Source organism: Triturus cristatus, chromosome 2_2 (genome assembly GCF_964204655.1).
Source record: "Triturus cristatus chromosome 2_2, aTriCri1.1, whole genome shotgun sequence".
Classification (NCBI taxonomy): domain Eukaryota; kingdom Metazoa; phylum Chordata; class Amphibia; order Caudata; family Salamandridae; genus Triturus; species Triturus cristatus.
This window is the reverse complement of record NC_140582.1, coordinates 199,957,020-199,973,544: the sequence shown is the minus strand read 5'-3', so window position 1 is coordinate 199,973,544 and position 16,525 is coordinate 199,957,020. Positions and strand designations below refer to the sequence as shown.

The 16,525-nt window shown below is 42.2% G+C and overlaps 1 protein-coding gene across 1 annotated transcript in view; it reads left to right on the top strand.

Moving 5' to 3' along the window:
* Positions 1–16,525, top strand: part of LOC146862012 (all-trans-retinol dehydrogenase [NAD(+)] ADH4-like) — a 142,095-nt gene that overhangs the window by 106,117 nt on the left and 19,453 nt on the right. The window contains exons 5-7 of the mRNA XM_085641170.1: positions 1,365–1,596; positions 5,016–5,276; positions 6,405–6,540. Of these exons, the coding sequence (XP_085497296.1) occupies positions 1,365–1,596; positions 5,016–5,276; positions 6,405–6,540 (629 nt within the window). The remainder of the gene's footprint in view (positions 1–1,364; positions 1,597–5,015; positions 5,277–6,404; positions 6,541–16,525) is intronic.

The window sequence follows — 16,525 nt, the reverse complement described above, 5'->3', positions numbered from 1 at the left end:
TCTGCCCACATCGGCGAAAAAACGACATCCAGGTATATCGAAAATAAATCAAGATAGATCGAGAAGTAAGTTATTGTTAAGGAGGGAGAAGAAGACATAAAAAGGAAATAGAAAGGGGTCAAGTTGAGAAGGTCTTTCTTCAGGGAAAGGGACCTTCACTAATTCATTTAGGACTGGGAGAAAGAAGCTGACGGGTAGGTAATCAGGAATTACCTGGTAAATAAGAGACCAAATTACCAATTCCATTGGTAATTTCTCCTTATTCAGGGAATTCTCAGGACTCTATCTCAAATCTGCGTTAATTCCGTTCCCCCAAAGGTAGCAGGACCCTAAGTTTCGTTAACTCTGTGGTCTGTAATTAACATCCATGGACCAGGGCACTCGACCCGCGGCCAGATTTCAGAAGATGTGACGCAGCTCAAATCAGCAAGACGTATTGCTGCACTGCCCTGTCATATTGAGAGGGCAGGAATGTGCCATATGTACTAAGACATGGCGCAGTCCTGCTCTCTCCCTGCATTGACACACAAAGTGCAGCCTAGATTCAACACAGGCTCCCGGGCACCATGGTGCAAGGGTGTCTGCTTTGCAGGCAGGATTGTTTCTGTGCAGGAAGGGACACCTTCCAACACAAAAACAACCTTTAGATGTTTTTTCTCCTTCTACTTGTGCTGCAGTCGCCAGCACACATAGAAAGAGGACAAAACAAGGAGAAATAAACATATGTCTCCTTATTACGGCCCCAAGACAGCTCACAAATGTATGAGTAACCTTATACCGTAAATACGAATGGCATTGAAATTGTGGGAAGGAAATGCCCTGAATTACATGTATGGTGTCATAGAACAAGTGATGATATCGACAAGGTGAAATATGATGAAGCTTGTAACCTACTGTATCAGGAAACAATTAAATGCAATAAAGATATTTAAAAAATAAATAAAAAAATGTCTCCTGGAAGGTGTACCATTTTGATGCATTCCCAGAGTTACTAGTGCTAGTAAATCTGGGAATACGCCAGAAGCCATGGGTGGATGTGTCGGAACAGCCACAATGCACCCATGAAACGCCTTCCCAGGTCAGAGTAATGCAAGGCAGCTACTTGTGTTCCCCTGCATTACTCCAGATTTACTATGTCGCACAGAGCCACGCAAGGTGGGTCTGCGTGGCATAGTAAATCTCACTTAAGGCTTGCATTACCCTTGCGTCACCTTTATGTGACGCAAGGGCAGCGCAATCCTTTCGTAAATTTGGCCCCCGACATCTGGTTACAGCAACTGTTCTGCTACTATGTTCACATTCTGTAGCAGTTAGGTTTACATTGTTCCAGTCTGTTAACTGTTTTGAGTATTAATTTTCTTCAGCAAAATCAAAACTGCCATTTCTGATCAAGACCTGATGGCCGACAACACCAGCCGCTTTACCTGCAAGGGAAAGCAGATCTACCACTTCATGGGCACCAGCACCTTCTCCCAGTACACCGTGTGTGCCGAGACCTCTGTCGTGAAAATTGATGATGCTGCCCCGCTGGATAAAGTATGTTTGATTGGCTGTGGATTTTCCACTGGCTATGGAGCTGCCCTCAACACTGCTAAGGTAATCAAAGTAAATTAATTGCAAGGTTGTGACTTGAATAGTGCAGAGGCAGCTTCTAAAACTGGTAGAAAAAGCAGTATTTTGCTAACTTATGTATGTAAATTGCCCCATTTTGTATTTGCCCTTGTGCACTCACGTGCTGACAATGAAGAACACAAATATTGCTTTGTTGTAAACGGTTGTAAACATTTGAGTTGATAGCCTGCAAATGTGCACAAACTACTTGAGTTCAGAAATCTGGTTTGCTAATTCGATACATACATGAACATGCACGCTTGTGTTTGCACTACTGTGCAAATTTTTTATGAAGCTGAAAAGACAATTCAATGCTGAACAATTGCCCTGGATAACTCACTTACTAAAGAAATATGCAGGGAAATGGACACCTCATATCAAAAATGTGCTTGAAGGTTCAATGGACCTACATCTGCAGGGGACAATACACATAGGTCAATCTGATACAATTCAAGACTCAAGATCCATGGTTCTTAACCTTGTGGCTTGTGTGGACCTCCACTGAATCACTACTGGGATCCGGGGACCCGCCTGAGTCATTATTCGAATCCGGGGATCCTCAGCCTAAGTCATTTCTTTGATTTAAACCACAAACCAAAACAAAAATACAAATACAAGTGTACACCAAAAAATTACTTAATTATTGAAATAGTTTGCTTAATTCACAATTAAATATATAAAAAGTTCCCACATTTTCAATTTTGCTTTTATATTTGTTTATACTTTATGAAATTTTATTTCTTAATTTTAATATTTAATTTTGTAATACAGTTAATGACCCCCTGTGTAAGACTCGCGGACCTCCAGGGGTCCTCGGACCACAAGTTAAGAACTACTGCTCTAGACCCTTTATGCTATTGCGCCGAACAGTGGGCTGTCTGCCACATTATTATGTTTTTTTTATGTTGACGTACAAAAATATTGAATCCAGAATACGGACTGCTACTATATTGTCAAGATAAATATATGTAGGTAAATATATATTTACAATTCTTAACTTCACATCTAAGCATATTGATGATATATATATATATTTATATTTTCAATGTATGAAGGTATGGAGTTAGAAATAGTATACATATGTGTGTATATATATATATGTGTGTGTGTGTGTGTGTATATATATAGATGTGTGTGTGTGGTTTTTTTATGATATAATAGTAGTTGGCCATAATATTTTTGCAGTGTCAACATAAAAAATGCAATGTTGTTATTTCCAATCACAACTGTCCGGCTGCACTCATGTTGAGCTAGAACTGAACTGAATGAATGTTATACTTTCAAAGTAGTACAAGAAAACAGTAGCTATTAATGTAAAATTGTTAGGAGAGACCTTTGAAGGTCCATCCTGCAGAAGTAGTCTCTTTGATGAAGGAGCTGGGCCACGCAAGACCTATCAGCGCACAGTTCCACTCCCAAGCTTTATTGCAGGACCAATGAGTATGGGCGAATTGCGCGAACCGCACATTTGGCCCTTCCAAACTGCATAACTCCCCTAAATTGAATTAGAGGACTTCACTAAATTGTGTGGTGGACGTGCACACTATGACACGTCCAGATTTGTATGTGAATTTAACCACCTATTTATTTACATTTCCAGCTTTTTCTGTGACTTTTTAAAAGGAGGGAAAAACAAGGAAGTGCAACGTAGAAAATGTGTAACCCTTATCAGTAAAATATCTGCATAGTAGCCTCTAATCATAGTCAAATATTGACTTTTGAAAGTAATCAATGCATTTTCAGAAATAGTCACACCACAAATAGGTATAGAGTGTTTCTGATTACAACTTTAAAGGATGGTTGCTAGTCAATAAAGAGAAAAATGGATTGTGGGTGAAGCTCGGCGAGCTAGGACCGAGAACGTTTCTGGTGGTCACGAATGCTGCTGTTTCTTTACATTTGATGGGAAATGTAATTCGCGTACAGTTTTGCAGCAGACTTTTAAATATAGGTTTAAAATCCAAACTATCTTTAATATTTAATTCATATTGATTTTGAGAACAGGTTCTCACAATAGTAAAATCACATAGGGGCATATGTATCAAACGATTTTTTAATCGCAAACGCTGCGATTCGCAAAATAACAGCGTTTGCGATTAAAAAATCGGTAATCGGGATGTATGAGCCAAATCCCATCGCAAAATTAAGGAATTGCTAATTTAGCGATTTCTTAATTTTGCGTAAGCATTTAAGAAATCGCAAATTGCGATTTCTTAAATGATATGTAAAAAGCACCCAAGTTGTGCGAATTATCCTTAAGAAATCGCAAATTACCACCAACTTCCAGTTGGTGGTAATTTGCGATTTCCTTTCAAAATGCACTTTTTTGAATTTTACAAAGTGCCACGTGGCGCTCATACATGTCCTTAGGGCATGTATGTGCGCCATATGCACACACACGCTCATTTCAGGGGTGCATCAGGGTGTCATCATGACACCCTTGCACCTTTGAAATTATTCTCAAATTGCGATTAGCAAGTTGCGATTCGCTATTTGAGAATTACTTCCCATTCATTCCTATGGGTCTCCTGGCCCATTGAAATGAATGGGCAGGTATTCCTTAATTGCGATTTCGCAATTTGCTAATCGCAATTGAAGAATTTTAAGAAATCGCAAAAAGTTTGCAATTTTTTAAATACATCCCGTTTTGCAATTCTCAAATAGCGATTCGTTAAAAATCGCTATTTGAGAATCGCAAATGGTGATGTTGATACATATGCCCCACAGTCTCTCAATTCAAGTCTAATGAACTTTGCTAATTCATAATAGGTTTTGGGTGGTAAAATCCTTGAAGAAAGAGGCCGATCAAAAATAATTTGTTTTCGGTATATCCGTAATTGACGATATTTGGCTGGCATGAAATTACCATTGGCAATAAATGAAGGAAGTGTTGCTGGAAACATATCAGCAAATGAGGTGGAACACCTTACTTTATTTCCTGATTCGACCTTGGATTGCCAGGTCTGGACTACAAACAATTTCCAACATAAAAAATCCATAGCAACAAAAAGGGTTCAAATTAAAAATATAACATTGCCATCAAAACACATACATTTTTGTCCTGTGACGCATGACATTGCAGGAATAAAAGATCTATATTTGGAGGCGTTGCCAAGATGGCGACTGTGGGGGATGCAAACTAAAGAGCTCAGCGCCGGCCCGAATATCGGCAGAGTTTATTCTACCTCTCTTGCCCTGTTTTGGAGTGTGAGATGCCCCAAGGGCATCTGTGAAGCTTTGTTGGTCTGCATTGTTCAGACTGGAAGATATAAGTGTTGTATATGTGTTTTATAAAGTTATTTACCCTACTTCTCCTCAGCTTCATCTTATTTGCCTTGAGCGTACATATCTTGAATTGTCACTGACTGATAAAGCCTCATGTAACAGTGTGTTATTTGCTGCAGGTTGAACCTGGCTCCACCTGCGCTGTGTTTGGATTGGGAGGAGTCGGCCTTTCTGCGGTCATGGGCTGTAAAGCAGCTGGAGCCACGCGTATCATCGGCATCGACATCAACAAGGACAAATTTCCAAAAGCGCTAGAACTTGGAGCAACAGAGTGCATTAACCCCCAGGACTACTCTCAGCCTATTCAGAAAGTTATTGCAGAACTCACCAATGGTGGTGTTGATTTTGCTATAGAGTGCATTGGTATTTTGGATGTCATGGTAAGCATTTTTCCCTCTCAGACAGTACCCTGCATGTTCTTCTTGGGAATTCTCTCTATGGCCCTCATTAAGTCTGGCCCTGGAAATGGGCTGGATTTTCCTAACCCCCGGGCTTACTTATACTGGGGGTACGGCCAACTCAGGAAATGGGGCAAATCTGGACCATTACAGGTTGGACTCTGAGGGTCTACTGAGACACAATGAATTTCTGGAGACTCTAATTCCAGGTCCGGTACCCCTGGTAATTCATCATTTTGGGGCAGACTTTCACCCAGAGTTCTTATTGAAGTTGCTCAGTCATGTGCTAATTGAGAGTGGTTGATGGGGGAAGTGTCTTTCAAATTTGACTTGTTATGTCATGGCCTATATTTTTAATTCCATGGGTCCTGGAGAATTATCCCTGGACTGGGGCATTTTAAATTCTCTGCCTCCCCCTCCATCTCCAAAAGGTTTTGATGCTGCCACCAATGTTCTGGTTGAAATTTCACTCCCAGTATTACTGCTGATCGGGAGGAGCAGCCAACCTAGAAGGAGGGCGGCTAGCACCCCAGTGGGCGTTAGACAAAGGACACAGCAGCAACAGGGCAAGAGAACGCCCCAATGAAAAGGCCTGTAAGTGACCGGGAAGTTTGGGTTCAAAGGGCCCAATCAAGAAAGAGGGGCGTGGTCGCAAGCATGGCTTAAAATGCTGTCACAACAGTTGGAAGTTATGGTTATTAATATGAATAAATTATAGGATGTACACTGTATAACTTGGTATGAAAATGCCTCATGTTGTCGTCCAAGATAAGGCAGAAATTCTAACACCACAAAAGGGTCTTGGTGTACATAATTGATGGGTAAGAAAGTACGCTGGGAGGGCCTGTAAGTTGCTGCACAGCTGGGGGGGTATGGACACCCACTGCACAGATCATCGAAACAAATAGCAGAAAACCTGCTCTCTGCAGGGGTTTCCAGCCACTTGTGTGCGCACAGTGTGATATCGGCTCCTCCTCTGGTGCTAATTTATTTTGTTTGTGTCTGATTTGTCAATGCTATGTCCCAAGAGTGTGGTGTTTTGTGTGTGCTTCACCTGTGCTGGCATTAAAATCATGATTTCTTTCCTCACTGTTGCTGGTTTTGTTTCAGAGAGCCGCTCTTGAGTGCACCACCGTAGGATGGGGAACATGTGCCCTTGTCGGGGTGGCCCTGGATGACCGCGGTGTCGCTGTAGACCCATTCCAGTTGATCATGGGGCGCACCCTCAAGGCCACCTTCTTTGGAGGTAAGTGGTACTTGTGGTGAGCGGTTCTCCGCATGTGAAATTATACAGCTAAGTGTGTGGCAAAAGGACACATTGGTAGCGTGAGAAGAAAACAACATCACAATGTAACTCTTACTACAATTTTAAATCTATTTAACCAAATATGTTTCTATACTCAGAAACTTTAATGAACGATGTTTTGGAGTGCACTGTAGCCTAGTGTGCCCTCTGGTTAACTTGAATAGGCATTGGTGCTTGTTCTGTCTCTCATGGGGTTGGCTGTCTCCTTGGTGAACATAAACTGATCCACAGGCTGTAAGAACTGTATGTACCAAATTTTAACTTTGCAGTGTTCTTTTGTGCATATGTTTATACATAACTTAAAAAGGTTACTTTTGGGCTGAAATGGTAATGCTTTGAGTGTGAAAGCTTATTTATCTATTTATTCATTAACTAGATTTCAAGAAAATTGGATTGTAATTGCAATGTACACTTCTCTTTTTCTGATTATGTTTCCTTTGAGTTGTTATTTCTAATTGACACTTGTTTCTGTCAGGTGGATAAAAACAAATTCTATCAAGGCCTCAAGGATGTCAAATTCCACATTGCGCAAATCTAAATTATTCAGGGCCACATTTACTAAGCTTTTTTTGCACTCGCAAATGTCCTGATTGACAGAATCTGTGAATCGCAAAAAGGCATATTGGTATGTAAGAATTTCAGGCCAGATGTACGACCATTCCATTTTGCGAGTCGCAAATTTCGACTTTTTGCGACTTGCAAAATGGAATGTACAACAGTGTCTCAGACAGTTTGCGATTCCTAATGGGGTCGCAAATAACCTGTCTCATCAATATTAATGAGGTAGGTCTCGATTTGCGACCCATTGGGAATGGCCAGCATTAGCTGGCCACCATGTCTGTGACTGCTTTTTCAATAAAGCAGCTTTTTTTAATAAAATGCAGTCAGTTTTTCATAAAGGAAAATGGGATGCATTTAAAAAAGAAAAATGAATTGTTTCTGTTTCATTTTCTAAGAGTAGGCAGTAGGCAGTCCCACCGTGATAGCATTGCCTGCTCTTAAAAAATATTTTGCATCCATTCACAAAAGGGAAGTGGTCCCCTGGTGGCCCCTACCCGTTTGTGAGTGGCTTACTTCGTACTTGAAGTAGGTGGTAAACTGCAAGTGTTTTGCAACCGTAAATATGGTCGCAAAACAATGGTGCATACCATTCTGACTCCCTATTAGGAAGGGACGCCCTTGGCATGTCCCTTCCTAATAGTCACTTGTAAACACTATTTTGTGAGTCACTGACCCCAACCACCCTCTTTTGCGGTCGCAAACGGTCCGATTTACCACTTGCGAACGCAAAAAACAGTCGTACATCTGGCCCTTCAAGTTGCAGTTCAGTAAAGCATTAGCGAATTGCAGTTTTGATTTGCAACTATGTATCAATTCGGTATCTGGAAGGGACCTGTTTAGGGCCCACCATCTAAATATCAAATTACAGTGGGATGTATTAATGTTTTACCAACTTCTGAAAAGTAGTGGTAAGGCATTTGCAACATGAGAAGGTCCCGAAGGGGACCCCTAACCATTTGTGGATGTTGAAAAAAATACGTTTTAAGAGTAGGCAGTGTTCCCATGGACCGCAACCCTTAAAAATTGTATTTATATATTTTTTAAACACATCCCATTTCTCTTTAAGGAAAGCAGGTTGCATCTAAAAAAAATGTGCTTCATTTAAAAGCAATCACATACATTGTTGTGTGTTGACCTCAGCAGCCCACCATCCCTGTGATGACTGAGATTAATAGAGGATCTCAATTTGCAACCTAACTTTTTAATATACATGAGGTAGCCCTAAATGCGACCCACTGTGAATCGGGGTTTTGCGAACCGACCTTTTAATACATAGGTCAGTTCTCAAAAACAGAATGGATTCAGCAAAAGTCGGTGCTCAATGTACAGCCACTTTTACCCACTCCATTCTTAACACATCCTGCGCTCAGTCCGGTGTAGATCAATTCAAGTCTGTGTTGAGCTCAGAAGCACTGAACTCCCTGGCTATGTCTCCAGTCCATCAATCTGCCTTTCTAAACTGTGCGGTGCTGTGGAATATTGTTTGATACAGCAGAATCTGCGTTTAGCTTAAAAAGGTACATTTTTCATGTCTTTTGAAAGTCTATATTCTCACAGAATATATGATTTCTGGTAGGTGCATAAAATGTGGTTTCTTTGGTGAGATAAATCTGCTTCTGTTCGCGGTTTCGCCTATGGATCCATGTGCAGTTCTACACCACTTCTGTATGTTTTCTGGTAGGTTCAAAACATGTGGTTTATCTGGTGAGATAAATCTGCTTCTGTTCGCGGTTTCGCTTATGGATCCATGTGCAGTTCTAGACCACTTCTGTATGTTTTCTGGTAGGTTCAAAACATGTGGTTTATCTGGTGAGATAAATCTGCTTCTGTTCGCGGTTTCGCCTATGGATCCATGTGCAGTTCTAGACCACTTCTGTATGTTTTCTGGTAGGTTCAAAACATGTGGTTTATCTGGTGAGATAAATCTGCTTCTGTTCGCGGTTTCGCCTATGGATCCATGTGCAGTTCTAGACCACTTATGTGTGTTACTGAGATGGACAAAGAGGGCGAAGTGGGCTGGAAAGGTCCGCGTGAAGATAGATTGCTGTTATGAGTCATGCTATCCGATAAACATGGACAGTTGACACATCGTTAAATTACTGTTTTATTTGTTAGTTTTGGGATTTTTTTGCAGATCTGCAGTGCTTTATTTGTAAAAAATAATACAAAAATGTGCCAGGGCCCAAGGCCATTTTTGGAACTGGTAACGCACACTGCCCAAACCAGAGCTGACCGATGTCTGTGTCAGGGTTTTTTTTTTTTTTTAAATATGTACACTTTTAAATGCTCTGCTTGAAAATAGAAAGGCAGCAGCGCCACCATGTGGTAGGCTGTCATAAGTAAGTGCTGCTGTGTAAAAATAAGCACCTGTGCCGAGTTATCGGCAAACAATGGCGTAAACTGCACTGTAGATTTACATGTCTCCTGATGGAGCATTTATTATTTAGAAATTCTTTACAGACACCTTTTAAAGGTGGTGTTGTTTTGTATAACAGTACGCCACAACAGCCTTTTTCAATCAGAAGGAGAAAAAATAATTTAGAAAAATATGTCTACCTTAAGTTGAAGAAGTAGGACGCTACCCTGAATATAGTTCCCATGGGGCAGATTTATGAGCCCCTTGCGCCACTTTTGCGTCACTTTTCCCATGTTAAAAGTGACGCAAAAGTGGCGCAAGGGGCTCATAAATCTGCCCCCATGTGTTTACATTTATGCAGAATATACTGTTCCTTTCACATACATCAATTCAAGTTCATTCTAATAAACGTTTTACAGTGATATTTTCTCTATAGCGCTCCAGCTTGGCGCCTCACCAGAAGTAGCCCATGTGATCATAAACAAGAGCCATCAACCTATATCTTTTACAAAGGCACCAGGGGTCGTATCACAGATACAACACATTTCCTTGTGCGCCAGGCGCACTTTTTAAAAGGCGTGCCTGGCGAAAACAAGGAAAATGCGCTGTATTTGGATGAATGCGCTGCCCCCAGGACAGCCATGAACTCGCGCTGCTCTTAGGACAGCGCCCGTGCTTTAAATGGGCTGGTACGCACCGGTACTGAGTATAGGCACTTTTATATTTTCTCGCCATGAGTACCAGGACCTCTCCTCGGACAAGGAGAGTACCGGTACTCATAACGGCCCGGTTTTGATGCGGTTGATGCTGCGCTCCTAAGCTACATCCTTGGCAGCACCTCCTGCGCGGTTTCAAGCGCCTTTCAAACCGAGCTGTTGACGCCTGGGCTGAGCTGCTTCAAAAGCGCCAGGACGGCAGCTCGTTTTTGTTAGAACACAGAGAGCTGCGTGTGCCTCCCTGGAAGTTAAGAGAGGAGGAGTATCGCTGCAGGGTGTCTTTCAGAGGGGGTGGGAAGGTGTCCATAAAACCAAATGGGCGCCTCTGTGGGACACATTGTTCAGAGCAATACAGCTTGTTAGCATGCCCATTGTTTTAAACGCCCCCAAATCTTCACCCATCAACAATTTAAATGAAAGGGATTTACATGAAAGAAAATCCCTGTCCTCTAGACTTAAATCAATGCATTCATGATTTATAAAAAAAACAGCAGAGCTAGTATTGATTCGTTAGTTTGCTGTTTATTGTTAAACATTTGTTATATAACTAGAAACTTGGGTTTATTTGCAGCACCCAAGTCACCTCCTGAGAATCTCTTTTTCAATGAGATACACCTGTGGCAATCTCGAAAAAGGTTTCAATATGCGAATAGCTCTAGGCAAGTGTACTTTAAAAATAGCTACTCATGAGGCCAACTCTAGGTATATTAATCGGGCAAAGACCAAAGGTTTGCAGCACAAAGTGGGCGCAGTCGCAAAGGGCAAAGTCTTAACGTAATTATTTTTAAAACTCTGCCCCAAAGAATTTGACAAGAGGACAAATGTGATAATAAATGTATTCCGCCTCGCCTAACTCATCACAACATGCTGCATTTCGAAATATTACTTGGTACAGAGATCTTATGTATACTGTAAATTCCCGGGTACAATGGCACTTTAATAACTCTGGTGGTTAATGCACTTGCTGGAAATATCTGTTTGCATTCTTCTAATCAAAGGCTTGACTGAACATGAAATTGCATTGAGGATCAATGTGCCTGCTTTAACGCACAGCATGAGACATGCACATCACAGATTTGGTTTTTTATATAGGGAGCTTTGTTGGTTACTGTTTTTGCTGCAGAGATCATTGTGTTACCTGCAGGTCACAAGTTAAAAGGTTTGTCATATAGTTTAGTGATTCATGATCCTGCATCAAAGATACGCATGAAACTACAAGGCAAACATTAGGAAACTTGCTGTGTTTTTTTCCTTAATATTTTATTACTATAGGGTTGCTAAAAAAAAGGTTGCTTTGGTTAATATTAAGGACTTATTGGTAAGTACTATATAAATGGTTGGACATTCTTACAATGCATGCATATTTTTTGCATACAAAGCTGGGAAAGGTAAAAAATATAGCCCCGCACCAAACTCCGCCCCCAGTCCCCAGCTTTTTTTGGGCGAGTACCTGCACTTATTTTTTTCCATTTAAAGCACTGGACAGCGCATTGATGTGAAAAACGGAGTAGCTGCTTTGCAGCTGCTCTGTGTTTTACTGTGCAGGCGGCACCCGCCTGAACTTTGAAGGGGGATTAGAGATCCCCTTGCAGGCGGGTGCAGTGAGTGACTGCACCCGCCTGCAAGTGGATGTCTGGGTGGTCTATTGGAACCCCTTTCCCACTTCCAGAGGGTGCATTGATAATGCACCATCTTTTAGGTGGTGCACTGTCAGGGCACCTCCTGACAGCTTCTTTGCCTCTGCCTCCACATATATCATATGGCGTGGGCGCAGAGGCAAAGGGATTCCCTTGTTTGCATGGGGCCATGCCCCCATGCACATAAGAGAACACCCTATGATGACTATTCACCATTTACAATTGTAAATTTACTCAAAAGTGTAGACTTACATGTCCCCACCCCTTGAAATATCGGGTGAAGTCTGAAAAAATTACTACTAGTAGTGACTTTACGACTAAGTGGTGGATTACGATGCCGTTCTCAAGGGCTCCAAATCCGATTCGGGTTTGCCGAATCCGATTCGGAACCCTTGCTTTCCGACCAAATCGTACACACTTCCCAAAGACCGATTACGATGCTCGTAAACCGTTAGAGCTGTCTGAATCAGTTGTGAAAGGCATTCAGACAGCTCGCGTCTTTCGGAGCCGAATCATGCAACTCTATGGACTCGGTTTCTGAGCGAGTGATTAAAATGACCTGTTGGACAGCCGTTCCGAAACGTTTTTCTGGAACGAATCGGCTGCCGGAATCTGTCTTTGGGGGCCCATAGCAGGCCCCCCTTCACCCGGGACCCTCAGAATCTGGCCCGTGGGGGTACCCAAGGGACCCCCCCTTCCAACCATGCACAGTGTGGCAGGCACCAAGGGGAGCATACCACTGGGTGCATGATGTTCCCCAACTACCTCTTTTGTCAATGGGAGCCTGTGTTCTCCTTCGGAACACAGGCTCCCATTGAAGTCAATGGGAGTCCGACCAAACCGAAAATGGAAGCATCAGGATACATCCAAATCGCTCGGTCAGACTCACCAGATCCGAGTCGTCCAGAAAGCATTCAGGGACCAATTCGGTAGGAATGTTTTCCGGACAAGATTGTAATCGGCCCCTAAGTTTTTTATTCACATTTAGTATTTATCAAATGGTCCTAAATGTTGTGTATTAAGTTATTTTAGTGCAATAATTTAACAAAAAGAAAGTATTTATTTTAAATTTGAAGGTCATTAATTTTTTTTAAATGTAGCTATCATTTATATTACAATTTTGTAACATTAGCATATATCTAGATAGATAGATTTACATATTTTAAATGAATTCATTATTTGGACACTATTTCCTATGGGGTTCTATTTTGAGCCCTACCTCCATTGTTTTATATGAAAGAGTGTTGTAGTATCAATAGTTACTGTCCTGCTGGACTCACTCCAGCTCCTAGCTGGAGTACATTTACAACAGTTTTAGGTCCTTTCAGGATGTAGTAATTTTAGAAGTACAGTTTGAGATTAGGAAAGGGTTTACTCTTTTTAGGTGGGTGCATCTCCCTCCTAAATTCCACCCTAATTGTCTCTTAACCCTCCTTACTCCTCCCAAACCCCTGCTAAACAGTACTAAGAATTCCCCATTTTCAAGCCACTCCCTCCTCCCATGACTCTCCCACATTTACTTCTGAAACGTATGTGTGCAGAGATTTACGCTGTCAGGGCAAAGATGTCGGCATATAAAAGATAGGAGAATCAAAGGCGGAGACCTCCACACCTAGGTTTGTGAATTGCATTATGTAGCACTTTACTAGTCCTATTGTAGTATTCTAAATGTACTACATCATATAGCTTGTTAATAGGCCTCATTGGGTTAATGATTAATAGAACCTTGAAGATTAGGGATATGCTACACTGCAGAAGTCTAGACAGACAAGGCAGTCACGTGACCAGTAGGACAAGTGAATGCCATTTTAAGAACAACAGGAAAAAAATGCTGCCTTGCTAGACATTCTTTCCATGTACTTCACAAATAAATAGCAAAGTAACCACAGCAAAAGATTTGGCACCAAATATGGGCATGGACTTTGCCTTAACAATTTCACGGGTGTTCCCTACTGTGATAACATTTACTGCACATATATATATTCAGACATCCACCTCCAAATTAATAGAAAACAAGCGTTAGCAAAGGCAGGGGGTCTGGTGTTGGGTGGCAGCTATTTATCTTTGCCAGTGCTTGTTTTGGTATTGATTTTTGTAGATGTTACTGTTGGAGGCGCTGCCAGACCATTGCCAATATACAAACATGGCTAAAAGCTCAAATGTATTTTTTGTTTAAAAAAAAACCACATTTTCATGGTGATCCCTGGTACAGAAAGGACCTACTTTGTTTGTGGGTGTGCTCCTTGTGAAAGCTTTTGAAAGACCAGAATACAGCCACTCACAGTTAAGTTACCCAAAGCTCAAGTACGCTGACCGTCTGCCTCAAGCTATATGCTGTAGTGAGAAGGAGAAAAATGTGAGTGACACAACAAGAAGGTTTTGGGAAGTGTACGGCTATGCCTGGGGTGAAGGTTTAGTATCGGGCAAGGCGCGGACGGACGGACAGGTAGGGTGGCAACATTCTGCATGGGAGCGCTAAGAAGCCATATTGGGGGTGTCGACACTGACTCATTTGGATTCCTAAATGATACCCCTTTGAACAGTCATACTTTCTGAGGGGCCTGCCAGGAGATACTGGTGCCTCACCCTATGCTCGAGGGAAATGGTCCAAATTGGGACCTGAAGATGTCATTTCAAGCGACAGCTATCACATTGGGAGTTAATCCAGGGCCAGCAATAGACATAGGCAGTGCAGACAGCTGCCTAGGGCCCCACACTCAGCCCACCAGTCCCTTATATCCAGGCCACAACACACCGGTCCTCTTTCTAATTTCATTGCGCGCATGGCCCCTCCCCTCCTGTGGGCCTTCATGCTATGGTGCAACCAGGCGAGGCCTAGGGGAGGGGGGATCCCTCCTATGGTCTCAGTTGAAGGCGAAACATTCTGCAGGTTTCCCCTGCAGTCAGCCATCCTACCATGCTGCCTATACAGAGGCCTCTCAGGGAGGCCCATTATCCCAGCAGTTTTTACCTTCTCAGCCTACAAGGAAACCTCACACCTTCAGTCCTTTATGAACTGTAAAGCAGCTCCCTGCAGGCGGCTGAGAGGTAGGGGCTACAGCTCAGGAAGGGACTGCATTAAGCAGCTTCAGGAGCAGGGTCATCTATGAGATGCAAACAGCCCTCAATATCTCATGTTGTATGCAAATTAGAGAGGCCTCCCCCATTCCCTTTCATCCCAGGATCCAAAAAGCCTTTAACCGCCCCTGAGTTAACCCTTTGGCAGGAAAAAATCCGAAATCTTGTTTCCCCAGCACCATTTTCGGTATCATTAGTTTGGAAACGCCATGCAATGCCCTGATCCCACTGATAACATCTAGAATACTAACCCTCTACTTTATTCTACCTAATCTATGTATCATCTCGGTGGCCATGTTTAATGAAATAATGACTGCCCATTTATCTTGTTTTGGCTGTTACATATCTACATTGGACAGGATACATTGTTCTCTGGAGAGCGGCTCATTTGCGAGATATGTTACTTTTTTTCTGTTGTAACTGTGTTTAATAATTTTATATAGTGAAACCTAGTAACTGTTTCTTGTATACAGTAGTAACTGCTCTCATGTAAAGCACTCCGATACCATTTTGGATCTTGTTTGCGCTATATAAATGACCCAAAAAAGAAAATCAATAAAATTATACAGAGTACCAAGGAGGCATCAGTTAACAGAGGTCTAGGATTAGGGATCCTTTCTTTTATCCAACTTGGGAGTTACGAAGCCAGTGGATGTGTTGCGGTTGCGCCTGTATCTATGTATGTTTGTGTAAGTCTGTGTTGAAGTTTGGATCCTCTGTAAGTCAATTTCCTTCGTGCTACATGGCCTAGGGATTAGTTTAAGACGCTCCTTAGAGTGGTGCTCTGTTAAATGTGTGGGTCTTATGAGGCGGCACCTGCAATTTGACACTGCATGAGATGTTGTATTGGTCGTGAGAGCATCATGGGTGGTGCAATACAACTTAAAGAAGGCTCTGGTTGGCAAAGGCAAGCTAACTCCGGAACGCAGGAGGCAAGGATTTACCCACTGAAAGTACATACTCCTGCAAACTGATAAAGCCCATTCTACAAGCTAGCAGAGGCAGAAAAGGTGTGGGGTTGCTATCCATAAAAACATTGGTGATATACAATTAGCCCTTGCTAGTCAGTGGTGTGGGGAATTGAGTTATAACAATGGAGAACATCTTGTGAGAATTCATGGTCAGAGTGGCATGGAAAGGAATGAACAAATAGTGGATGTGCCCCCAAGGAGCATGCTTTCTGTCACATATCATTGCAAAGAGTGTTTGGCTAGTCACCTCATTGGTCTTATAGATTCGTTCTATTCAGTTTGTGCCAAACCCTCTATCATCTAATGTTTTAAGTGGTTGTTGAAATGGGCCTATACTTGGTCATTTATTTCTGCCTTTCACCACTTAAAGAGCCACCTTGAGTGGAAGGCTTGTAAGCAGGAGTTGACTGACTATTACCTCAATCTGTCTAATGCCACCTTCCTGGCAATCCCTCGCTGGTTCATGGTTGTTTTCCACTGCTGGTTCAGGGTCTCATCAGCACATGTTGGTATTCCTCTCTATTAACATCTCTTAAGGCAAAAAAACAAGATACTTGCTCGTGACACTTCCATCCCACTAATCTTGTAACCAAAGGTTGTCCCCTC